General features: G+C 39.2%; 1 protein-coding gene across 50 annotated transcripts in view; it reads right to left on the bottom strand.

Moving 5' to 3' along the window:
* RIMS2 (regulating synaptic membrane exocytosis 2) overlaps positions 1-24,443 on the bottom strand; it is a 701,736-nt gene that overhangs the window by 26,679 nt on the left and 650,614 nt on the right. Inside the window, exon 1 of one of the 50 annotated variants that reach the window (XM_051844742.2) lies at positions 11,027-23,199. The exons of the other annotated variants lie outside the window; for them this stretch is intronic. Coding sequence (XP_051700702.1) covers positions 11,027-11,168 — 142 coding nt within the window. The 5' untranslated portion in view covers positions 11,169-23,199. Of the gene's footprint in view, positions 1-11,026; positions 23,200-24,443 lie in introns of those variants that run through there. 50 annotated transcript variants of the gene reach the window in all.

Below are 24,443 nucleotides of genomic sequence, written 5' to 3'. Positions count from 1 at the left end.
CAGGATCACTAGCTGTCAGGGAAATGCAAATCAAAACCACAATGAAGTTTCACCTCACCCTTGTTAGAATGGCTTTCATATGGAAATCAACAAACAACAAATGAGAGTGAAGATGTGGGGAAAAAGGTATCCTAAGCCATTGTTGGTGGGAATGTAAATTGGTACAGCCACTGTGGAAAACAGTATGCAGATACCTCAGAAATCTGAATATAGACCTACCACATGGCCCAGCCATCCCACTCCTGGGAATTTATCCAAGGGAAATGAAATCAGCAAATAAAATGTTACCTGCACCCCCACATTTATTGCAGCTTGATTTACAATAGCTAAGACATGGACTCAACCTAAATGCCCATCAACTGAAGACTGAATAAAGAAATTACGTGATATGTACTCTATGGAATATTACTTTGTGGTAAAAAAAAAAAAAAGAAATTCAGTCATTTGCAACAAAATGGATGAATCTGAAAAATATCACACTTAGTGAAATCAGCCAGTCCCAAAGGGACAAATACTATATGTTCTCCATGATCTGTGATAACTAATAAAGCACCTAAAAGGAATCTGTAGAAGTGAAATTGACACTTTGAGGAAACAATGACTTGAAGAACCCTTGCCTTGACTCTCGAGGAGGTTTTTTTTTTTTTTTTCATACTACTGGTTGAACACTTTACTTAACATAAAAGTAATCATATGTGTATAAATTCAATTGAAAATAGATCCCAGTAAAAAATAAGAGTAGGAATAAGAGAGGGAGGAGGAAGTTTAGAACTGCAAATTGTATAGTTCTTCATACATTCCTACAACTTACTTCTAAGGGTACAGTTTTAAAACTTGCCATGGAACCCCAAATCCCACTAAGCTGGGTGGTAAAAATGCCATTTAAATGTTAAAGTGATCATATTAATTTTTTTAAGTTTATCATATAGATAGGATTAAGTGTTAAAGGGATCATATAAATAAGATTAAGAGTCTGATAATAATAATAGATAGAATTAAAAAGGAGAGAATGTTCCAAAATGGGAAGCAGTCAACACAGCAGACTCATAGAATGACAATTACTCTAAATAGCACTCTGACCTCATAATCAGCCCTTAAGGCATTCTGGTCCGGCAGAAAAACCTGGAAGAGCATTTCAGGCATGGAGAGCCAAGACACTGTGGCAAAAAAAAAAAAAAAAAAAAAAAAAAACAAAAAACAAACCCTACACGAAGGATCTCTGTGAGTGAGACACCAGTGGAAAGAAGCAGCCATCAAAGAAGGATGTGCTTTTTTCTGAAGGGAGGAGAGAACTTCCACTTTGCTTATGGCCTCATCTAAATACTGATGGAGATTGTGGACTCAGAAGGCTTCCATAGCCTTGGGAGCTCATGTCAAGAACCTCGGGTGATCACTGAAGTCATACATAGAGTGTTAATTGTTAAATTAACAACAGGAGTCACTGTGCACTTACTCCCCAGGCAGGACCTCTATCCTTAATGAGTTATACTATGAGAATTAACTGTAAAACTTGTTCTCAAAAACAGTTTTGTGTGTGTGTGTGGGTGCAAATTGTTGAAATCTTTATAAAGTTAATTGAAAATGAATCTTAATGGGGAATGGGACTGGGAATGGGGGAGGGAGGAGGAGGTGAGACGGAAGGAAGGGTGGGAGAAAGAGTATGGTGGGAAGAATCACTATATTCCTAAAGTTGTAATTATAAAACTTGTACTCATTAAATGAAAGGTTTCATTGGGAAAAACAAATGCAGTGTCTGTGCCAGCAGCAGTGGCAGTCTGACAGTGCATTCAGGACAAGCTCTGAAGTATGGTTTGGGTACCATTCCTAACTTCTAGCCCAGTTTCTCCAGTGTTTCTAGAGATTCTATGACTAATCCAGTATCCCTTAGCAAATACCTACTCTGTCCTAATTGCCAGATTTGATTTTGTTGGCTGCACTTAGGCACTCTAAATGAAACAAATTGCACCCATTTTATAATTTAGTTTTGTTTTGTAATTTAAGATAGAAAAATATATTCCTAGTTTATATGGAGGTAAGTATATCTAACTTTTGGGTAAAGTACAAAGAGTACATGATATTCAAGCACTCTTATAACTGCAAGAATGGAAATTGTTTAATAAATATAGTCCATTTCAGTTTTAAAAGCTTTTCTCTATCCCATGACATGAACATAGAAACCAACTAATTTGTGTTCCTTTATTCATTCTCCACATATTTGTTAAGTTATTAGGTACAAGGTACTGTGGAAGATAAATATATGTAATATGTGATCATATAATTCCTAATTATTTGATTATTTTAACTAGCTGATGATGTAAAATAGCAAATGATCCAAGAAAATATATGCTAACTACTACATGAGTAATATTAAGTGTCTAGAGCTATGCTGATTAACATAATTTTCTGTGAATGATAAAAACATTCTATAATGCTCCACTGTCCAATAAAGTCATTACTAGATACTTGTAGCTCCTGAGCACTTGAAATATGGCTAAGATGATTGAGGAATAAAATTTTAATTTAATTTATATAATTCAAATAGGGCTAAAGATTCATGTATTAGAACAGATTTGAAAGAGAACAGTCAACAAATAATACTAGTTCAAAATACTACTCCAAGATAGGTGCTATTATGTACATTTCTCATAAAAATGAAGAAACTAAAGTTGAAAGAAGTGAAGTATTTTCTTTCATTCCTACAACTAGGAATAGAAAGAGTCAATATTTCAAATCCAGGTCTAAGCTCTCTTTCTACATATCTTACAGCTGCTTTTTCTTTTTAAGTCTATGGCTGTCTACCTCCCACTACCCCATTTTATTTGCAAGACAGAAGGGAGTGGGGGAGAGAGAGAGAGAGAGAGAGAGAAAGAGAGAGAGACAGAGATATGAATTATCTTCCAATTGCTGGTTCACTCTTCAAATGCCCACAATAGCCAGGGCTGGGCCAGGCCAAAGTCAGGAACTGGGAATTCAGTCTGAGTCTCACACATGACCCAAATACTCTGGCCATCATCTGCTGTCTCCTAGGGTGCACATTAGCAGGAAGCTACTGGGATTGATTGGAAGCAGAACTGGGACTTGATCCTAATCACCCCAGTATGGGATGTGGGCCTCCCAAGCAGCATCTGAACTGCTGTGCCACCCCTGTTATTACTTCTAAAGATTTCATAAAGTAGATGGGACATGAGTTGAGCTTTGAAGGAGGCATTATGTGTAGTGGCAGAAGAAACAAAGAAAGGCATGAATACAAATTTGGAGGCAGAAAGGTAAGAAGACTTAGTTTTTATAGATCCAGAAAGTAGAGAGAAGGTTGGCAGACTATCAGATGATTTCAAAGGTGAATTAATGTGGTCCCGATCTATCAAGGGGACAATAAGAGGGGAAGTAAGCATTTCCTTGGCAGAAGTAATGAATTAGTGGTCTTTGGTTCACATTTGGATATTAACTGTGTTTTGTTTGGCCCAAATAATGTTAAAAAAATCTTTATTTGGGTGCCAACATTTTAGAAGTTTAAATATTCTAAGTAAACAAAGTGAATTTATCTCTTGTCTTGGGGGAAAATGAAGGGAAAATTTGCCAACCTTGAGCTGATATTCAATTTGGCATCAAAGAGCTAAGCTGTCTCCAGCTTTTCAGAGCCCGCTTCTTTCCCTTTTGTCTGACATGTGTCCTACTTCTCTGGCCCCTGATTTATAGGAATAATAAGAGAACAACTAATTACTAACCAATCACGTTGTAGTAAAGAGTTGAACTTTCACTTTAGTCTTATTAGACAAAAAATATTTAAAAATTATACTTCAATTCTTTTGCTCACGGTGATGCAAATGAAAGCAGACCCTTTTGGTGATGTCTTCAAAGCTCACAATAACTACTCCCCTCCCCACAGAAGGCCATTTGGTGACAAAATTCATACACCTGGTCCTGCTCTCTGGCTGTAGTGATGGGACCAATCTGGGTAAATGAAATCTCTGGGAATTTGGGGTGGGGATTGAGAAAAACAGGTTGTTAATGTGGGCAGAACTTATCAGGTGCAGTTGGAGGCCAGCGGCTGCCTTCTTCCACTGCACATGTGATCTTGGTCACAGAGTAAGGGAAACAGCTAGCCCCTGGCAGAGGACAAAGCAGATATGCCGAGATGGGAGCCATGGCAAGAAAAGGCAAACACAGGCCCATGTGAGGCTGGAGGGGTTTCTGCTCACGGGTCTGATGGAGCATTCTTGCATGAAGCATTATTTACATTAAAATAAATACTCTGTTTCCGTTTTCAGGTAAAAGAAAAGAAAATGAAACTTCAAAACTAGAATTGGTATTGTTATTTTATATCAGCTTTTTCTTCAACAGTTCAAACAAGACTACGTAACACAGCAACAGGTAAAAACTCTTCTTCCCCAATTAAAAACTGTTGTAACATGAGGTAGCAGAGACCATTTACATTAAATTACAGTCCATAGGAGGAATATATGAGATGTTTCCATAAAGAAACTCACTCCCATTGCTGATTTTGAATTTAGCAAGTGTACTAAAGGATGAAAGAAAATGGAAGTTTAAGTTGACTTCTATATTGACTACTTATATTACTTAAAGGATATAGTTTTGACAATAGCAGTGGGAGATGCCGAATCTTCAATTAGAAAGGTAATGCTTGAAAAGCACTCTAAGTGGAATTGTTGCTTAATATATTTTTTTAGATTCCATAATTTTTGCTTCACTTTTCTACTTTAAATGCAAATCTAATATAAAAACATTATGCTATTATTGAATGGCATGAACCCACTTATGGAATTATTTATCATAAATAATTATAATCAAGGAAAAATAACATCTCCCATAAAAATCCAGTCTTTATCAATGTCTTGCTCTCAAAATTATTATCACTGTCTTTTAAAAGTTTGGATTATATGTTACATTTTAAAAATAGTATAAACATATTGAATAGTAGTCAGCTTCACTGGTACTCAGCTTGAAAACAACAAGAGACTATATACTGTTGTTATTAATACTCACAGACACTTACCAAATAACTACTGTGCTAGGTATGATGCTGGCACTTAGGAGGATCACATTTAAATATGTGGAGAATGTTTTACTCCAATGGAACATGAGCAAAGTTCTTAACTGTTTTAATCACATGAGACTAATTTTAGGAATTAAGGGTCAGATGTTTGGCTTAGAGGTTAAGATGCTTTTTGAGATACCTGCATCCCATATCAGAGTGCCTAGGTTGAAGTTCCAGCTTCCTTCTAATGCACACCCTAGGGGGCAGCAGATCATGACTCAGGTACTTGGGTCCCAGCCACCCGCATGAGAGACCCATATTGGGTTCTGGGTTCTTATCTTCAACATAGTCCAGCCTCAGCTGTTGTGGGCATTTGGGGAGGGAATCAGTGGATGGAAGACCTCTTTATTTCTGTCTCTCTGCCTTTCAAGTAAGTAAGTAAATAAAATTTAAAAAGAATTAAATGTATTATTTACTATACACGAAAATTAAACTAAGATAATGGCTTTTAATAGTCTCCTTACTGCAAGAATGGCCTCCTAAGGAGTGGAGGGGAGGTAAAGGGGTCTTTTTATTTCAATCTACTCAGCTCACTTTTATATTAATCCCTAATAGCTTCACTGTCATATGCAGAGTCTTGGGTTTCTGGTGATTTTTAAACCATTCTTATTTCTTACATGCCTTTTCTATAATTTAATTTTCAAAGTTACATGCCTTGATTTACTTAGTTAAATACAAGTAGTATAGGGTTGGCATTGTGGCATAGCTAGTGAAACTGCCTCCTATGACTCTGGAATCCCATATGGGCACGAGTTCGAGACCTGACTGCTTCACTTCTGATCCAGCTCCCTGCTAATGTGTCCGGGAAAGCAGCACAGGATGGTCCAAGTGCTTAGACCCCTGCACACACATGGGAGACCCAAATAAAGCTAAAGACCTTGGCTTTGTCTTGTCCCAGCTCTGGCCATTGTAGCCATTTGGGGAGTGAACCAGAGGATGGAAGATTTCTCTCTCTCTCTCTCTCTCTCCCCCCCCCCCACCCTTTGTCTTTCTATCTTTATAACTATGCCTTACAAATAAATAAGTAAATCTTGAAAAAAAAAAAAAGCATACAAGGGGCCAGTGCTGTGGCTCACTTGGTTAATCCTCCGCCTGCAGCGCTGGCATCCCATATGGGTGTGGGGTTCTGGTCCTGGTTGCTCCTCTTCCAGTCCAGCTCTCTGCTGTGGCCTGGGAGGGCAGTGGAGGATGGCCCAAGTGCTTGGGCCCTGCACCGGCATGGGAGACCAGGAGGAGATACCTGGCTGCTGGCTTCAGATCAGCACAGCACCAGCTGTGGCGGGCATTTTGGGAGTGAACCAATGGAAGGAAGACCTTTCGCTCTGTCTCTCTCACTATCTATAACTCTCTCTGTCAAATAAAAAAAAAGTTTAAAAAAAAAGCATACAAGTAGTGTCAAGTTGATAGGATCCCTTCTGTATGATCATTGAACCATATTTTAACCAATGGTGGCAGGCCACAAAATCAGGCCATACTCATTAGATGTTACATACCTACCTAAAATAAGGATCACACACCCTGAACCACATGAAACATTAAGACAGTCTCTGAGGAACCAGAACCCTGGTGTTAGGAACCATGCCATTTTCCTACTTTAATGGTCATAAGCATGCGCCTTTGGATGTACTGATGGAATGTTGTGGGAATGCTTCTCCTATTAAGAATGGTAACACTGGCCGGCACCGTGGCTCACTAGGCTAATCCTCCACCTTGCGGTGCCCGCACACCGGGTTCTAGTCCCAGTCGGGGCACTGGATTCTGTCCCAGTTGCCCCTCTTCCAGGCCAGCTCTCTGCTGTGGCCAGGGAGTGCAGTGGAGGATGGCCCAAGTACTTGGGCCCTGCACCCCATGGGAGACCAGGAGAAGTACCGGGCTCCTGCCTTCGGATCAGCGCGGTGCGCCGGCCGCAGCGCGCCGGCAGCGGTGGCCATTGGAGGGTGAACCAACGGCAAAGGAAGACCTTTCTCTCTGTCTCTCTCTCTCACTGTCCACTCTGCCTGTCAAAAAAGAATGGTAACACTTCCTTGAAATGGTTCCTTCTTTCTTAGAATTGCCTACAATTTTTACAAACTCTATATATGGTAAAATTCTACCTTAGGGAGGCAGACTTGGTCGGGGGGCCAAGTAGTTTTTATAATGAAAATGATATCTTAATGGGATTCAGAGATAAAATAAGTCAACATAATTTACAAATTGTTAAATAATGTGTAAGGTACTACTATTATTACTTTTACCTAAAAAGAGAGACAAGCTTCAGAGATTTGGAGAACATCTATGTGGAATATATTCAGGGACAAGGATAAAAACAAATAGCAAGTGTACAAACAAGACGCCACAATGACCAGCGAACAATATTAAACAGTATCTGTTTATGAAATTAAAGGCATTTTACACATACAAAGTGCATGATAAGTGGTAATTATTATGTACTTGTTTTTTCTTTCTTTCTTTCTTAATTTATTTGACAGATAGAGTTATAGTCAGTGAGAGAGAGAGACAGAGAGAAAGGTCTTCCCTCCGTTGGTTTGCTCCCCAAATGGCCGCTACGGCTGGCGCTATGCTGATCTGAAGCCAGGAGCCAGGTGCTTCCTCCTGGTCTCCCATGCCGGTGCAGGGCCCAAGCACTTGGGCCATCCTCCACTGCCCTCCTGGGCCACAGCAGAGAGCTGGACTGGAAGAGTAGCAACCGGGACTCGAACTGGTGCCCATATGGGATGCCAGCACCACAGGCAGAGGATTAGCCAAATGAGCCGCGGTGCTGGCCCCACTGTACTTATTTTTTCAAGGCCACATACTATACTACAAGGAACTGCAGTATAAAGAAGAAGTAACATATGGAGTACTGCAGCAAGGATTATAAATTCCAGAGCTAGATTATGGGGTTGGATCCTAGCTCTGCCACCTTATAGCTGTGGAATCTGGGCAAACTGCTTTAAAAGGTTAGGTGGGATATGAATTAGAGAAAAACTGAGAGCTATCATTTACATTTGGATCAACCTCTCCCTCTCACTTTCTCAGACACCCTTCTTTCACTCCTTATTTAGTCTTTCTTAAATTCTCCCACTGCACTCAGCACTTTACCTAACCAACATTTGCCACAGTTACAGTTACATTGTTTTTAATGTCTTTCTCTAGACACAGTCTCAAATCACTGACCTGGACCAATGCTCCTCTACAATTTTTTTTTTCTATTGAGACACACACAAAGGACACATAAAGGTCGTGTGGCTAAAATACTCATGAGTGTTATGTGATGCCTATTCTAGTTTATGAAGCAAGTAAACCCATCCTAACATGATTCCCACACTGGTTGGGAACAACATGCCTAACGAAAGCAGGGTCCTACTAGCCAGCGGGATTTGACTGACAGCTGATTGTTTAAGTGAGCCACTGTGGTTTTAAACCTCGTCTGTTTTTGTCTGTCTTGGCACATAGCGCAGTAGCTCATCTCTAGTATGCCCTGTCTTCCAGTTCTTTATCCTCTTGTCGTGGCTCACTAGGCTAATCCTCCACCTGTGGCGCCGGCACCTCAGGTTCTAGTCCCAGCTGGGGCTCTGGGTACTAGTCCTGGTTGCTCCTCTTCCAGTCCAGCTCTCTGATGTGGCCTGGGAGGGCAGTGGAGGATGGCCCAAGTGCTTGGATCCCTGCACCCACAAGGGAGACTGGGAGAAAGCACCTGGCTCCAGGCTTCGTATCGGCACAGCGCCGGCCGTGGCAGCCATTTGGGAGTGAACCAATGGAAGGAAGACCTTTCTCTCTGTCTCTCTCTCTCTCTCTCACTGTCTATAACTCTCTCTCTCTCTCTCTAACTCTGCCTGTCAAAAAAAAAATCAGAGAAGAAAGTTAATATTTCTTCCTTTGCTGTAAAATGATGGTAAATCAGTAAAAAGGTCTCCCATTTATGAAGAATACTTCCTGTCTAGTAACAAGTAGAAAACTGTAGTTTTCTTTAAAAACTCTGCTTTCCTTATGAACATTTTGCCTTGGCAACTCAAGAAATCATATTATGGGACAAAAACGTGTTCCAATTTCCCATGTGTAGATGTAGAAATTTCTTTCGAGATTATTCATATGAGCCAAGTTTAAGTGAATGCACTTTATATTGTGAGACAAAAATCACATTTAATAATTTTCTCTTTTCTCAAAAAGGCTTTCAGGGTGGCATTTTGTAAATTCCACGTTCCTAGTTATAACTTAAGAATAATGATGACAGCTTGTCAGAAGTTAGTACAGACTAAAGACTTACTGTAAAGATTGAGACCTGCACAATGGGTCCACAATAATGTGTGTTTTAGTTAACTATGCATTTTCAGGCACACCTGGGTTTGGGCTCCAACCCTACTCACCATTTACTAAGTGTGTGATCACAGACAAGTATACTCAACAATACTGTAGTACAGCTTGAGAGTTGAGGACAGAGGTTGTGTTGCTGAATGGGTTCAAACACTAACTCTACCACACCTATCATCTGGGCCAGTGTCAGAGCCTCTTTGTGCCTCAGTCTCCTTGTTTGTGAAATGGGGAGAATAAAAATATTGTCTCATAAGGTTGTAGTGGGCCTGAAAGAGTACATACATGCCAAGTTCTTAGAGAGGTGTGTAGCCAACAATAAGTACCGAAAGTCTGAACTACAACTGTGATCATTCTTGTCCACTTTCATTTTTAAATTTCTTGACTTCTTTACATTCCCAAGAATTTTAAATTACTTACTTATAGAAAGCATGTGAGATGGAAATGCATAAGCAAGAAAGGCAAAGAGCCATTACGAAAACTGAGTCACATTTACTGAGGAAAATTCCCTATTGTTAAAAAACTATTGACTTACATCAAACTGATATTGCAATAAGCTAGAAGAAACTTAGATAGCTGTAACTAACGAATTAACATGACGATCACTTTCCAGACATAGTATTAATCCTCTATCCCCCACCTCTCCCTTCCTCCACAAGGGGTAAATTACAGAAGGTAATTTCTTATCAATTAGGGTTCATTACAGATTTTCTAATAAGAGGCCACTGGTTGTCATGGAATAAAAGCAAAATAGGTCCGAATATATACATTAATAGCATGAACGTCGTGAAAACTAACCTCTGGATGTAGTTCTAACAATAACACATCAGTAAGTAAGCAATTATAGTAATAATATACACTATATAAGTAAATTAATAAATATTTCATTATTTACCAGTAAATGATTACTTTGATTTACAAATCACATTTTCATTGTTGCTATTTTATAGGAAAATTCTTCATGATGAAAACACAAGTGTTATCCCAAACTTTAGGAAGGACTCTTAACCACTTGAGAAGTTTAAACCAGGGAGTCTGCCCCTCCTCCTCGCCTCTCCCTCCCTTCCCCCTTACTTCTTTCCTTCCCTTCCTTTTTTCTTTTCTCTCTCTCTTATCTCCGCCCCCACCTCCCCTCAGCTTGATTACACCAGCATTGCTCAAACGGCAGGGATGGCCAATCCCCAGTCAGATTCACAGTTCTGGTCCAAGTGTCCACAGCACAAACTTGAATGCTATGAACCCTGGACTTGTGCGCATAGTTACAGATCTTCCCCTCATTCCAATTTCGGGCTTTCGCAGGCTGATTCCTGGCTCAAAGTTTTGATACTGCATTTTCCCATAGTTTTCAGGTGTTTCTACCCTGGAGGCAAAATGCTAATTCGAAGACAGCAGGCAGGCGTGACCAGAAAGGAACCCTGGCGGGGAACCCTGGGCGAGCGCAGCACCTCCCGCCAGCCAGTCCGCATCCTCACCCAACTTGCAGCACTTGACACCTCAACTTGGCCCGCACCAGCCCAGACCCTGCGTCGCTCGGATCAGCGCGCGCTTTAGGCTCCTGCTTCAGCCACGGTCCCGGGGGACGAGGGGCCGGGGGACAAGGCTGCTTGGAGCCCCCTATCCCCCTGTCAATCCCCGCAGCGGCCGACTAGACCCCAGCCCACGCGGGTACGGGAGTCTCACCTCCTTCTTCCTCCTCCAGGGAGTTCATGCAAGGGAAGTAGCCGGCCAGGGCTTCGAAGGAGGCAGAGAGGCTGCTCCGGCTCTGGGAGCGCTGCATGGAGCGCCCCGCGGCGCCGGCGCCCCCGGAGCCCTGCCGGCCCATCTTGGAGGAGGATCCGCTTTTGCCGCGGTACAAGATACGAGGCGTCTTGGCGGCTGGGGCGCGGCGACCACAGCGGTTCCGGAGCCAGAGGGCCGGGGGTCGGCTTGGTGCCGCGGGACCCCGGGGTTCGGGCCCCTGCCTCCCCGACCCGGCCCGGAGGAGACAAGGCTGTCCCGGCCGCCGAAGGCTCCACTCTGCTGGGGAGGGTGAGAGAAGTGGGGACCCAGGCGGCGGCAGGTGGAGGGAGAAGCGGCTGCTCGGCGTGCAAGTCGGAGGTGTCGCCCAGGGGAGCCGAGGATCCCGGCGGCTGGAGCTGCTGGAGGCGCGGCGCCCTCCTTCGCAGGGGCGAGGCAGCTGATGCTGAGGTCCCCGCCAATCAGCGGCCGCAGGGGGAGGCGCGGCTCGCAGCCCCGGGGCGCGCGCCTCGGGGTCTGGGCAGCCCACCTTGCGCGCAGGGAGGGGAGGGAGAAAGCCAGAAAATTAGGTGACAAATTAGATGCGGTCAATTAGGCATTTCAGACTGGTAATGATCTGCCAGGTGCATTTTTGGTAGGCACGTCCCCAGTCTTCAGGTTCACTTCACAATCTGTTAACGCACCTCAAGCAGGGACCAGAAATATTAAAAATTTTCCTCGAGCCCACAACACACAAAGGTTCTCAATTTTTACCAGGTTCCAGGAAAGCCAATGTACAGATAAAGGTTTCTCTTTTATCACCTTTCTTCATTAAAAATATAGCAAGTCAACAGAGAGGAACAAAGATAAAAAAAAAAAATCGAGAATGAAGAAGTGCGATGCCGCCTATCAACTTTAATTTTAGGGATCTATAATGCTTTTTTTTCTATAAATTAATTAATCTGCCACCCATTGTTGCTAAGAATGATAACAAACACTGTAAGACTTAGCATTGTAACATAAATTTGGAAGTAACACACCTATTCTAGAAACAAAGCAGTTAAAGAAACAAGGAGTGCATTCTGCAAACTCCGAGTCCACTCCAGAAATAAAGCAGCTTCAATTCCATTTCACCAGGAGTCAGAAGGTCGCTTCACTTTTTTTTTTTTTTTTCATAAACCTAGACAAGTTAGTCACTTGATCTCGCTGTTTCTCTCTGTCTAGGGAGGTGCCAGGGTAGGACACCATGATTCCGGTCCTAACCATGTCACAGCATCATCACTGGCTATGTGTAATTGGGGGGTTTCATATGTTTTATAAAATGAAAACCCTACAAACTAAAATAGTTCTTTCATTCCATAACATTTCCTGGGGTCTTCAAAAAGTTCACAGAAAATGTATATTATGAAAAAAACTGTATGTGGATTTCCAAAAATTTTTGGACCAAAATAACTTATCTTTGAATTACACTTTCCACGAACTTTCTGAAATGCCTTCTATGCTTGGTATACTCAAAGATTCAAACACTCACGTGATTAGTATTAACTGAATTCCTAGTGTATGCCAGATGCCTCTGTAGATGCTTACAATACTTCAGCCATACAACCCCAAACGCCCTGATCTCGTCTGGTCTCACCTGATCTTGAAAGCCAAGCATGGTCCAGGTCCGCTTGGGCCTGCTTAGTACTTGGATGGGAGATGCTTACAATACAAGAGTGATCAAAACAGCTAAAAATTCCTGAGTCGTGAACTTTACACTCCGGTCAGTAAATAAAAAGGGGTTTTCGGAGTCGATCTTACTGACAATGTGACATTTGAACCAAAGTTAGAAGAAGTTAAGGAAGTTAGCCCTCCAAGATACTGGGGCAAGAGAAAGTCTGAGGGAGCAAGAACACTTAGTGCAAAGGTGCTGGAGATGGCACTGTGGTGTGGACTGTAAAGCAGCAAAGAGGCCAGGATGGTCGGAGGGCAGCCCATGAAAGGAGGACAGACCATGCCAGGCCTTGTAGCTGCATCAGGACTTGAGCACCTCACTTCAAACTTTCAAGGTATGAAGATGGCAATGTAATCATCTTCTCAAATCTTTCTAAAAATTAGGAAACCTGGAGCACAAAGAACAGTGTCACTGTAATAAAGTAATAGCTGTGGGATGTTTAGTCTTAGGATCATCAAGTTTCTTGCTGTTGTTTTACTGATAGACTTGTTTTTCCCATTCCTATTCCTAACACTCTTAGTCCAATTTCCTTCCCATTATTCACCTGATAAAAGAATTTCAAAAGAACACTGATAAAACCGGGGAAGTCTATGGGCACTTTTCATACCATATCACTCTTATTCAGAGAATAGAAGCTTTTTTATTAAATGAGATTTTTCACTCTAAGTATAAAGAGAACCACATTATGTTGGAAACTGAAAGGTAGCCATTGAAAGCCGGCTAATGTTTTTTCAACCATGGGTCAAAATTTTTTACTGAGTTATGACAAATAACTTACTAAGTTTTGATTAACATTTTTAAGAATAAACAAAATATCAGAGTTATGCCCATGTAGCTAGCAGATCAACTGCAGTATTGTTTCATGAATATGTATATGTGTGTGTGTGTGTGTGTGTGTGAGAGAGAGAGAGAGAGAGAGAGGTGTGAGTACTGAATTATGATGTAAAATGTATTTCACTTTTTATTTTACATTAGAGGACATTTAGATTGAAGACTGAAACATTTTATTTCTAAGAATACCTGTCATTTGCTCTTGGTCAGAAGGAATTATTATATTAGTGGCTTAAAAATATTTATTATATTTATTATAGGGATTGGTGCTGTGGCGCAGGGCGTTAAAGCCCTGGTTTGCAGAGCCAGCAGCCCATATGGGCACCAGTTTGAATCCTGGCTGCTCTATTTCCAATCCAGCTCCCTGCTAATGGCCTGGGAAAGCAGTGGAGGATGGTCCAAGTACTTGGGACCCTGCTTCCATGTGGGAGGCCCAGAAGAAGCTCCTGGCTCCTGGCTTCAGATTGGCTCAGCTCTGGCCATCGAGGCCATTTGAGTGAAACAGGGGATGGAAGACATCTCTCTCTCCCTCTGTCTCTACCGCTCTCTATAACTCTGTCTTTCAAATAAATAAAATAAATCTTAAAAAATACTCATTACACTTATTTTTTATCAGGTTATTTGTCAGAATGAGGCAAGGCATAATACAAGGAAGCAGTTGTTACTATAAAATTCCAATTACCAACTTGGAACAAGCGAGAACTTACTAGTGAACTCCACTAATGTGTGTTAGCAAAACATGGTGGGAAGAATTTGAGTACTTTTGATAGGACATTCCTAATTTCAAATCAAGAGAAAGTATCAAATTAGAGTGGACTGAGTAGAGAAATTCTAGAGCAATAAACTGGCAAAGAGTGGATGGAAAACTCTCATCCAGGCAACCAAGGACATCACAATGAGGGTTGAAAGTCATTTTGGGGGCCGGCGCCGCGGCTCACTAGGCTAATCCTCTGCCTAGCGGCGCCGGCACACCGGGTTCTAGTCCCGGTTGGGGCGCCGGATTCTGTCCCGGTTGCCCCTCTTCCAGGCCAGCCCTCTGCTGTGGCCAGGGAGTGCAGTGGAGGATGGCCCAGGTGCTTGGGCCCTGCACCCCATGGGAGACCAGGAAAAGCACCTGGCTCCTGGCTCCTGCCATCGGATCAGCGCGGTGAGCCAGCCGCAGCGCGCCGGCCGCGGCAGCCATTGGAGGGTGAACCAACGGCAAAGGAAGACCTTCCTCTCTGTCTCTCTCACTGTCCACTCTGCCTGTCAAAAAAAAAAAAAAAAAAGTCATTTTGGAAAGCCACATCTTGGATCCCTATTGAAGACTACATGGGAGGGGAGTCTGAGACCTGAGTCAGGGCTCACCCTGAGCCCGGGCCCTACCTTGGATGTGTCAGTGATCTGACTTCATGCACCAAAAAGAGGTTGGTTTGCAATAGCCCACATTTACCTACTGCTATGTGAACACCACTACAGACCTGCAGGTCCATAACAAGGTTGTTCTGGTAGCATCTTGATATTTTTCCTAGGATATGAGTGATAGAAGAATGATGCAAGGAGGAGTAGCGGAAGAAGAAGGAAAAAAAAAATCTCAATTTCAGGGAAGAAAGCCTTAAAGCAAGAGTATTGGCACAAAGAGGTACCAGAGAGGTACACACAATAATGGCTGCAGATTTCTAGCCTTGAATGATAACTTGTAGAATATAATGAACTTATGAAGAAAATTCACAATTCTGCCTTTTTCAGTCCTATGTGCAATTGTTTTCCTATGTTGAATCAATAGTATCTAAATAATATTTGTTTTCTATATTTTAATAAGTTGATTTATTATTTCATATTTCATTCTGACATAAAAACTATTACCCCATACAGAATTTTAAAATTTATATAAAAATCAACTTCTGATAAGAAATAAAAATACCATTCCTCCATAGCAGAAGATTCATGCAGTGCATAGTTTATATCACACACATGTACTATATGTAGCTTTGGCTATAGTCCTCCAATGATAGGTCATTATACAGTTTCATTATAAAAAACTAAGTACAATTCCAGAATACTTATAATGCAATATCTCCAATTATTTATAACTTTCTTATTCATCCAAAGACAGAGAAAAAAGTGAGTCACAAACATATACAGTAAACTGCCTTCTGAAAGCAAAATATAGCCTTGAAAAAACTGCATTAAATAGGAAAAATCACCATTGTAAAGAAAGATAAACATAAAACTTTCATATACCATCATAGTACTCTATTTGATGAAGATCCACTAGCATATTTTATGGAAATATTGCGGATGTGTTAGATATCCTCTTGCTAAAGAAAAAAAAAACACTGTATTTCAGAGTACATAAAACATATTACATTTATTAAGCCACCCAAGTCTTACATTTATCCTGAATGTCATGATTATCTCTTTTTTATGGATGCACCAATAAAGTTTCAACAATAATTACTAGAAAGCAGTATAGTAGGACTCAAACTCAAATCTGGGGCTCAATGCCATTTCACAGATGTCTCATATCACATATACTTACAGAAGATGTAGATGATAGATATGATGTGAATTACTTTAGTCTAAAATAAGTAAAATAGGACATCTGCCATTCTATGAGTCTGCTGTGCATCCTGCTTCCCATGTTGGATCATTCTCTCCTTTTTTTATTCTATTAGTTAGTATTAGCAGACACTAGTCTTGTTTATGTGATCCCTTTGATTCTTAGACCTATCAGTATGATCAATTGTGAACTGAAATTGATCACTTGGACTAGTGAGATGGTATTGATACATGCCACCTTGATGGGGTTGAATTAGAATCCCCTGGCACATTTCTAACTCTACCGTTTGGGGCAAGTCAACTTGAGCATGTCCCATATTGTACATCTCCTCCCTCTCTTATTCCCACTCTTATATTTAATAGATATCACTTTTCAGTTAAATTTAAACACCTAAGAATAATTGTGTTAATTACAGAGTTCAACCAATAGTATTAAGTAGAACAAAAAAATACTAAAAGGGATAAAGTATTAAGTTGTACATCAACAGTCAGGACAAGGGCCAATCAAGTGGCCTCAAAATCAGCCCTTAAGGCATTCGGATCTGGCTGAAAAGCCCAGGAGAGTATTTCAGGCATGGAAAGCCAAGACACTCTGGCAAAAACAAACAAACAAACAAACAAACAAAAAGCCACCTAAATAAAAGATCTCTGTGAGTGAGAACCCAGTAGAAAGAATGGGCCATCAAAGAAGGAGGTGCCTTTCTCTGAAGGGAGGAGAGAACTTCCACTTTGACTATGGCCTTGTCCAAATAAGATTGAAGTTAGTGAACTCAAGAGGCTTCCACAGCCTTGGCAGCTCATGACAAGAGCCTCGGGGGATTACTGACACCATAAACAAGAGTGTCAATTTGTTAAGTCAACAACAGGAGTCACTGTGCACTTACTCCTCATGTAGGATCTCTGTCCTTAATGTGTTTTTCCATGTGAATTAATGCTATAACTAGTACTCAAACAGTATTTTACACTTTATGTTCTGTGTGGGTGCAAACTGTTGAAATCTTTACTTAATATATGCTAAATTGATCTGTATATAAAGATAATTGAAAATGAATCTTGATGTGAATGGAATGGGAGAGGGAGCAGGAGCTGGGAGGGTTGCAGGCAGGAGGGAAGTTATAGGGGAGAAAAAGCCATTGTAATCCATAAGCTGTACTTGGGAAATTTATATTTGCTAAATAAAAGTTAAAAAATAAAATAAGTAAAATAAATATTGATACTATATCTCTAAAATCATAATAATCTAACTATATGCTGATTCTAAATCTTTGTCATTCTTGTAAAAACATATCAGTATACATAGCCATAAATGTACTTTAGTCCTAACAATTCTAACAGGGATGTGAAGATCATGTCATTTATGTATCACTTTATGTAATACTTTTGAAAAATCGCTGAAGTTGAAATTCATTCCTTTATATATGCATGAAATAGTTACATGGTATGCAGATCAGAGTAGTTCAATTAAGAACATAGTTGCACCTTTGCCAGCCTGGCCCTTTTCTATGCTAGAAATGATGTAGGTGATGATGAAGACAGTGCAAAGTGACCTTACCAAGGGAAGGAAAGAGAAACTAAGTCTGTCTGGGAGGGAGTGGAAAAAACAGGCAGTAAGACCCAGAGGTGGACTGGTAAACACAAATAGAAAAAGAAATAGTTGCTTCTGGCATTCTCTGGGGTTTTCCAGCCAACCGAGAAAAGCTTGCTTGCTGAAAGAGACAGGACTTGCTCAGGATGGGTTATAAATCATGCTGCAGACTGAACTAACCTCTCTCCTCTTGATACAGGAGGAAATCTGTTCTTAGTGCCACAGGAACCCATCTCTACTTCAGTCTTCACAATTGAAGCCAACTACTGTTGTCACTTTCAAGTATTCCTATTTACAGCATGTGGTTCTATGCTGAATAACAATATTTGCAGGTATATTTTGGTTTGTTTTATTAAAAATTAATCCTGAGGGCCCGGCACTGTGGTGTAGTGAGTAAAGCCTCTGCCTGCAGTGCCGACATCCCATATGTGTGCAAGTCAGAGTCCTGGCTGCTCCACTTCCAATCCAGCTCTCTGCTGTGGCCTGGGAAAGCACTAGAAGATGGCCCAAGTCCTTGGGCCCCTGCACCTGCGTGGGAGACCTGGAGGAAGCTCCTGGCTACTGGCTTCAGATCAGCACAGCTCCAGCCATTGCGGTCATCTGGAAGTGAACCAGTGGATGGAAGACCCCTCTCTCTGCCTTTACCTCACTGTAACTCTGCCTTTCATATAAATAAATAATTCTTTAAAAAATTAACTCTGAGAATCTGAAATAACTTTTTTTTGCTATGGCAAAATGTCATTACATTTAAGCCATGAGAAACAAAATTCACCAAGTCAATATTTTCAATACTGACTTCAAATTGCTAAAAGTATTTAATATTCTTGAGTAATTACCTCTGACCTAAATATGAAATACTAAATATATAATCTTTTTTACCATTCCCCAATTTATTTCAATATGGTAAAAATAAGCTTTGAACTTCTGAGATTTCAGTTTTCAAAAAAATTATTTTTTTATTTTTTACTTGGCAGATCTTGAAAGTGAAGTGCAGATGTTACACTTAGTTCATCAACTGAAAACTTTCACAAAAGCTATTGAGATCAAAAGAGAGCATGAGAAAGCAAAAAGGAAAAATGAAAGGATCAGCCTTTTCATTAATTCATTATTTCTTCATGAAATGCATTTACGTTCATAGAAGTAAGCAAATACCTTTATTAATTAGGCTAAAATGGTGATAAGATTTGACTGAAGAATAAGAGGAAAAAAATCATATAAATCAAAGTCACATGTCACCAAAGCAGAATGGCTAGGTAATACTTGAGAAGAACAAATATTTGGATCCAGTATGTCCTTTGTGTATAAAATAAGGATAGTAGTTAAATTTATGTTTTTATACATTATACCTCATTTAATTTTCATAAATACTCTATGAGATACCCTCATTACTCTCATTTCACAGGTAAGAAAATTGATGCATATACATTCAATAAATATTCTAGACACTATTCTAGTTACTGAGGAAATGGCAGTGAACAAAGGTGAGCAGAAAACCATATCCTTATAGAACTCATACTCTAGTGGAATAAAGGCAACACATCCCATCACTATATGCCAGGTCTTTCTTTAATAAAAACTTTACATACTAGCACATAAGTTCATTTAATAAACACATAACCTATGAGAGACTTGCTGTTCTTACTATACTTGTCATATAGTTGAGAAAATTGAGAAATATTTAGAATATCTCTTGCCCAAGGTCACACAAGTTAAGAAATGAAACCAGGAATAAGTCCAAAGAGTTTCAAGTAGAGTATTATAAAGTAACTTGTCCAATGTCATCAGTGGAAAAAACAGCTTTTGAATCTAAGCTTTCTGAATCTGTAATCCATACTCTTAACTACTGGGTGACATGGCTTAAGACAACCCACTAAGATGAACAATTAGGCAATGGGACTGCCAATATTCACTGCTTTTCCATTCAAAACAGAAACTTCTGGCATGCTAATTCTGTCTTATTATTTGATATATAAATCTTTATTTACTTATCATAAGAAATGAGAAGTTTTAGGAGAAACTACATGGATAAACCTCAGGCAAAACTCACAAAGCCAACTCAACCTCCACAGAAGAAAGGAAATACATATTCATCAGATTTGCAACTTATGGGTGTTTGGTCACTCCTGAATGCATAATTCCAAAACTGGTACACAGTCAATCATAGGAGAAAACACTTTGGACAAATAATTCCAAAATTTAGATAATAGAAAATGAATGTTCATAGCTTCTTACCATCTATGCAAGTTTTAAAAGTCATATGAAATAATATTTTCAAAGAAAAACAAAAGTATTCATACATAAAGGAAACTGTATTTTACTGATGAGATTAAGCCTGATCCAATGATAAGTTAAGAAACTACAAATTAACTAGAAAGTCTGACATTTAAGGAGCCTTGTTCAGGACTGGGGATAAAGAGCTACATGAAATATGACTGTGTTTTAGGTATTCAAGTAGTTGCCTTTCTAACGTACATTGGCCTTCACACTTTCATTTCCTTGGTCATTCAGATATTTATTGAAAATCATATGCCATATTCTTTCTAAGGATCTACGGGTAAAATATATGCAAAAATGGATTGGACTCTCAAGGATTTCAGAGCCTGGAGGTAGGGAGAATAATAGATAAGAAAACCAATTAAATGCAAAATAGTGGTATATTATTGATAGGTCCTAGCCACTATGATGACATCACACAGGGAGTGATCAGCTGTACCACAAGGCAAAGAGAAGAGATACCTGAGTTGCATCTTGAAGGGTGAATGGTAGGCAAAAAATAGGGGTGAAGGAAATTGAAAAAAGATACCCTGACCAAAACAGCTACTATTTATGTCTGTCTTGGATCTGTGAAAATGGTTAAGGGTTTGAACAGGGCCTCATTTCCTCCCAATTTTGCTAGGGCACTGGTAATGGTAAGGGATATTTCCAAGTTTGAGAAACCCTTGCTCCAACCACTGTTCTAGCTTAGTTACAGATTTATACCAAGACTTCATAGTAATGGTAGAACATACTCAGATGTGTTACAGAAGAGATATTTCCATTATAATTCCCTTGGACTTCTGGATGAGTATCATTGCACAAGTTCTCAATTGTTAAGACAGGATTTGAGTATTTTGTGAGTATAACCATTCTGTATGAATACATAGCAAGATCTAAAAATTGTTATCATACTTTCAGGTACTGATGGCAGTAACTTTAGGCAATACTTACAAAAGGTATGCACACTTAAAGTTTGCCTTATTCATTCATTATTCATTTACTCTTTATACCAAAGAATAATATTAGATAAATATGGAAAGCAGATGGGTTTCCCTATTCACAATTAAGTCTAGTTCCTACTAATTCTGTTATTTCTTTTTCTTTACTGGGTAAGCTTCATGTATTCATAAAGCATACATGGCAGAAAAGTTTTGATTACCATTTTGTTCAACTAGGTCATGTACTGATTGAATACAAATGGTTTAAGCTGTTTATATTGCTTGATAACATGCTGATAAAAAACTGCCCAGCTGACTTCTAATTGCAGATATTACTGCATATGAGGACACGGATTTATAAAAAAGTCATGTAAAGTTGTTAAAGACCAGAGGCAGTAGAAAAGAATGAGCATTCTGTCACAGCATTAAATTTTGCAGGATTTTTAAAGAGCATATCGGAAAAAGAAAGAGTCCATGGAAAACATTCATGATATACAGATCTAGGTCAAGCATCACCTAGATTGGGCATAAGTGAGATGCTGCCTGAAGGTAGTTCTATTCCTAGCTCAGTACATTTGGTAAACAGGATTGCATGCAAAGTGGTCAATTTAGGAACCAAACTAAGTGATTTATCATCAATTGATTCTCACTTAAGGGATTCTGTGCTAAAGATGTCTGTCAGTAATTTCACAACAGCAAATAACAATACAGATTATAGGCTTCCTTCTTAAAATTCAATTAACATTAATTCCATATAATCTGCTTCCCTCATTTCCGCAATGAAGTGGGAGGACCTGAGCAGGAAACCTGAGAAGTGCCATACAGAAACTCTAATAATGCAAGTAATTGCAAAGACAGGCAGACTGCCATGTGTTCTAAGAGCCTATGTAGAGGGCTTCTCCTCAATCCCAGCTTTATAACTTGAATTTTCTGCTTGGCAACTCCTTCTGCAACTAAACCTTCTAATGGAGGAGAATTTCAAATCCCAACTTTATCCATAATTCACAACAAAATACATTTAGGGAAGAACTGCAAGTTAGATCTGTGATTTGCAGCCTAAAAACAAAATTAGCAAACCCAAGAGCCATTTTACTTAACTGTGTGTGACTTTCACAAAGAGTATGTTTGTTTTTCTATCCACCCACCTCCCCTCTATCTGATCAATAAATATTAATTAGGTACTACTTTTGATTTCCCAGGCACTTCCTTAAGCCAAGGAGTACAGTGAAGAACAAATGGGAATAAGTCTTTTCCCTTGTAAAGTTGACAATAAAATTAGTACACAAACATTAGCAAATAACCACATAAAATTAACTCATAATTATCATAAGTACCGTGAAGGAAAACTGAAAAGTGTAATGAGAGTGAGAGACTGGAGTATGAGGAAGTTACAGAAGGCTCAAGACTTTTCTGAGGTGACCTTGAAACTGAAATATAAGTAGGAAATTGTAGGTAAATAAGGAATTGAGTTAAAGATTTTTCTATGTAGAAAGGACAGCATGTTTACAGTTATAACACTACTCAATAATCAACTACTTCTCAAATATCTCAACACAGTTCTCAAAGAGTCTGAGTAGCATAGTCAAATTATTGTCTCCTATGGGGAAAGTGTGTTAACTTGTTCGGGTCGTTCAATAATTTTTAAGTGAGTTTTACTAAGTCAGTATATCATTAACACTGACACAGTTCATAGAGCCCCTTAAAAGCCAGGTAAGTAATTAGTGAAATATACTGACTATATCAAGGGAGCAGTATGGCAGTCTTTGGAGTAAAGAAATCAAGATTTACCTAACCCAGTTCAGGAGGAACATGTGTGTGTCTATGTGTGTATGCATGTGCACATGTACATGATGAAATTCTCAGAGTATGCTTTTCTGAGAAAGTGATTTCATTTTGAGATTGACTACTATAGGTTGTAGTTTACCACACAGCAATTATCAGTCATTTCAGCCATCTACCAATCTTATTCTGATGTTAGGGGGAAACACAGAGATTAAAACTATTCTGAGGGGGAGAAGCTAATTACTTTAAAGATAGGTTTACAAGTTAAAACACTCAAGTAAAGTCATGAGCTTGTACTTTCTTACATAAAATGCTTAAAGGTACAACACCGATCTTTAAAGTACAGAAGAAAAGGAAAGATCAATAGTCTAAACCAGATTACATAAATGATGCATGCAAAACAGTTATGCTTATGCATACTTTTTCCATGTTATGTTTTTTGTTTTCCCTTATATGGGAAAAATTCTTTGCATCAAAAAACTTTTTAAACTAAAATAAATTTACTTTTAATTTAGTTTACCCATAAACTTTTTGAAATATATATAAACCTGATTCTTCTCTAAATTATGAATAAGTCTATATATGTGTACAGGTCTTTATATATATATAGTTTAGGGTATATATATATATTTATACTATGTATTTTTATATATGTATAAATGTGTCCTGATTATTCTAAAATCTTTTCTCCAATAAGTTTATTTATTGTCTTGCTGCAATCAGCTTGTGGACACTGAAAAACTGTAGTGTAGAATTTCTGAGTACCATTTACCTTTTATGCATTACTCATTTTTTTGTGATACCTGGCATTGATCTTACAGCTGTGAAAAAGTCATGGCTTTGGGACTCACAGTGATAAACTATTGATTTCAATTCAAATAACACTGTATTTCACACTATGAAGGCAGCATTTTATAGATTCTCTGGGTGAGGCAAAAATTTCTTTATATCTCAATGAATTTTATAGTTCACAGTGATCTTAAAAAATGTCGATGCTACACATTTTAGCACAATTCAAGGTGACTGCCCATGTGGGAGACCTGGATGAAGATCCTGGTTTCTGGCTCCTGGCTTTGGCTTGACCCAACCCCAGCCATTGTAGTCATTTTGGGAGTGAATCAGTGGATGGAAGATCTCTCTCTCAAGTTCTGGCTCTCCCTCTCTTTCTGTAACTCTACTTTTTGAATAAAATAAATCCTTTAAAAATTATAAGAATACCTACAAAAACTTTTGTGCCTCTTATATTAATCATTTTCCATGGTTTAATGTTAATAGTTACTATATTTATCTGGTGCATATTAATTTTGTTTTATACAATGAATTCCCTCAAGTTTTTTTTTAAGTTCTATACATTCATCTCTAAAACATTCTAAGAAACTAGTCAGTTTTCATTTCATCTTTGCTGAAGTATAAAGAAGACAAAAGGCAACACATTAATTAGTTGAAATCTGGGTGAAGCCTAGTTACTTTGTCAGTTTGAAAACTTTATATATTTCCTCATATTTGATATTTTTTATAAGAACATATGTGAAAGAATATATTCCCATCAAAATATAATCTCCTGAAAGTGTTTAAAAAGACAACTGACTGGTACCTAAGAGAATTTACTGACTGCTCAACTATTCATAAGATAAAATAAAAATAGATTGAATATCAACTATCATGTACTAACACAGTGCTAAGCAGTAGAAACAGTATATACCATTAACTAATTAATCATTGGTTAAGTTTATT

The sequence above is a fragment of the Oryctolagus cuniculus genome, chromosome 6, assembly GCF_964237555.1.
Source record: "Oryctolagus cuniculus chromosome 6, mOryCun1.1, whole genome shotgun sequence".
Lineage (NCBI taxonomy): Eukaryota > Metazoa > Chordata > Mammalia > Lagomorpha > Leporidae > Oryctolagus > Oryctolagus cuniculus.
This window is presented reverse-complemented; position numbering and strand designations above follow the sequence as displayed.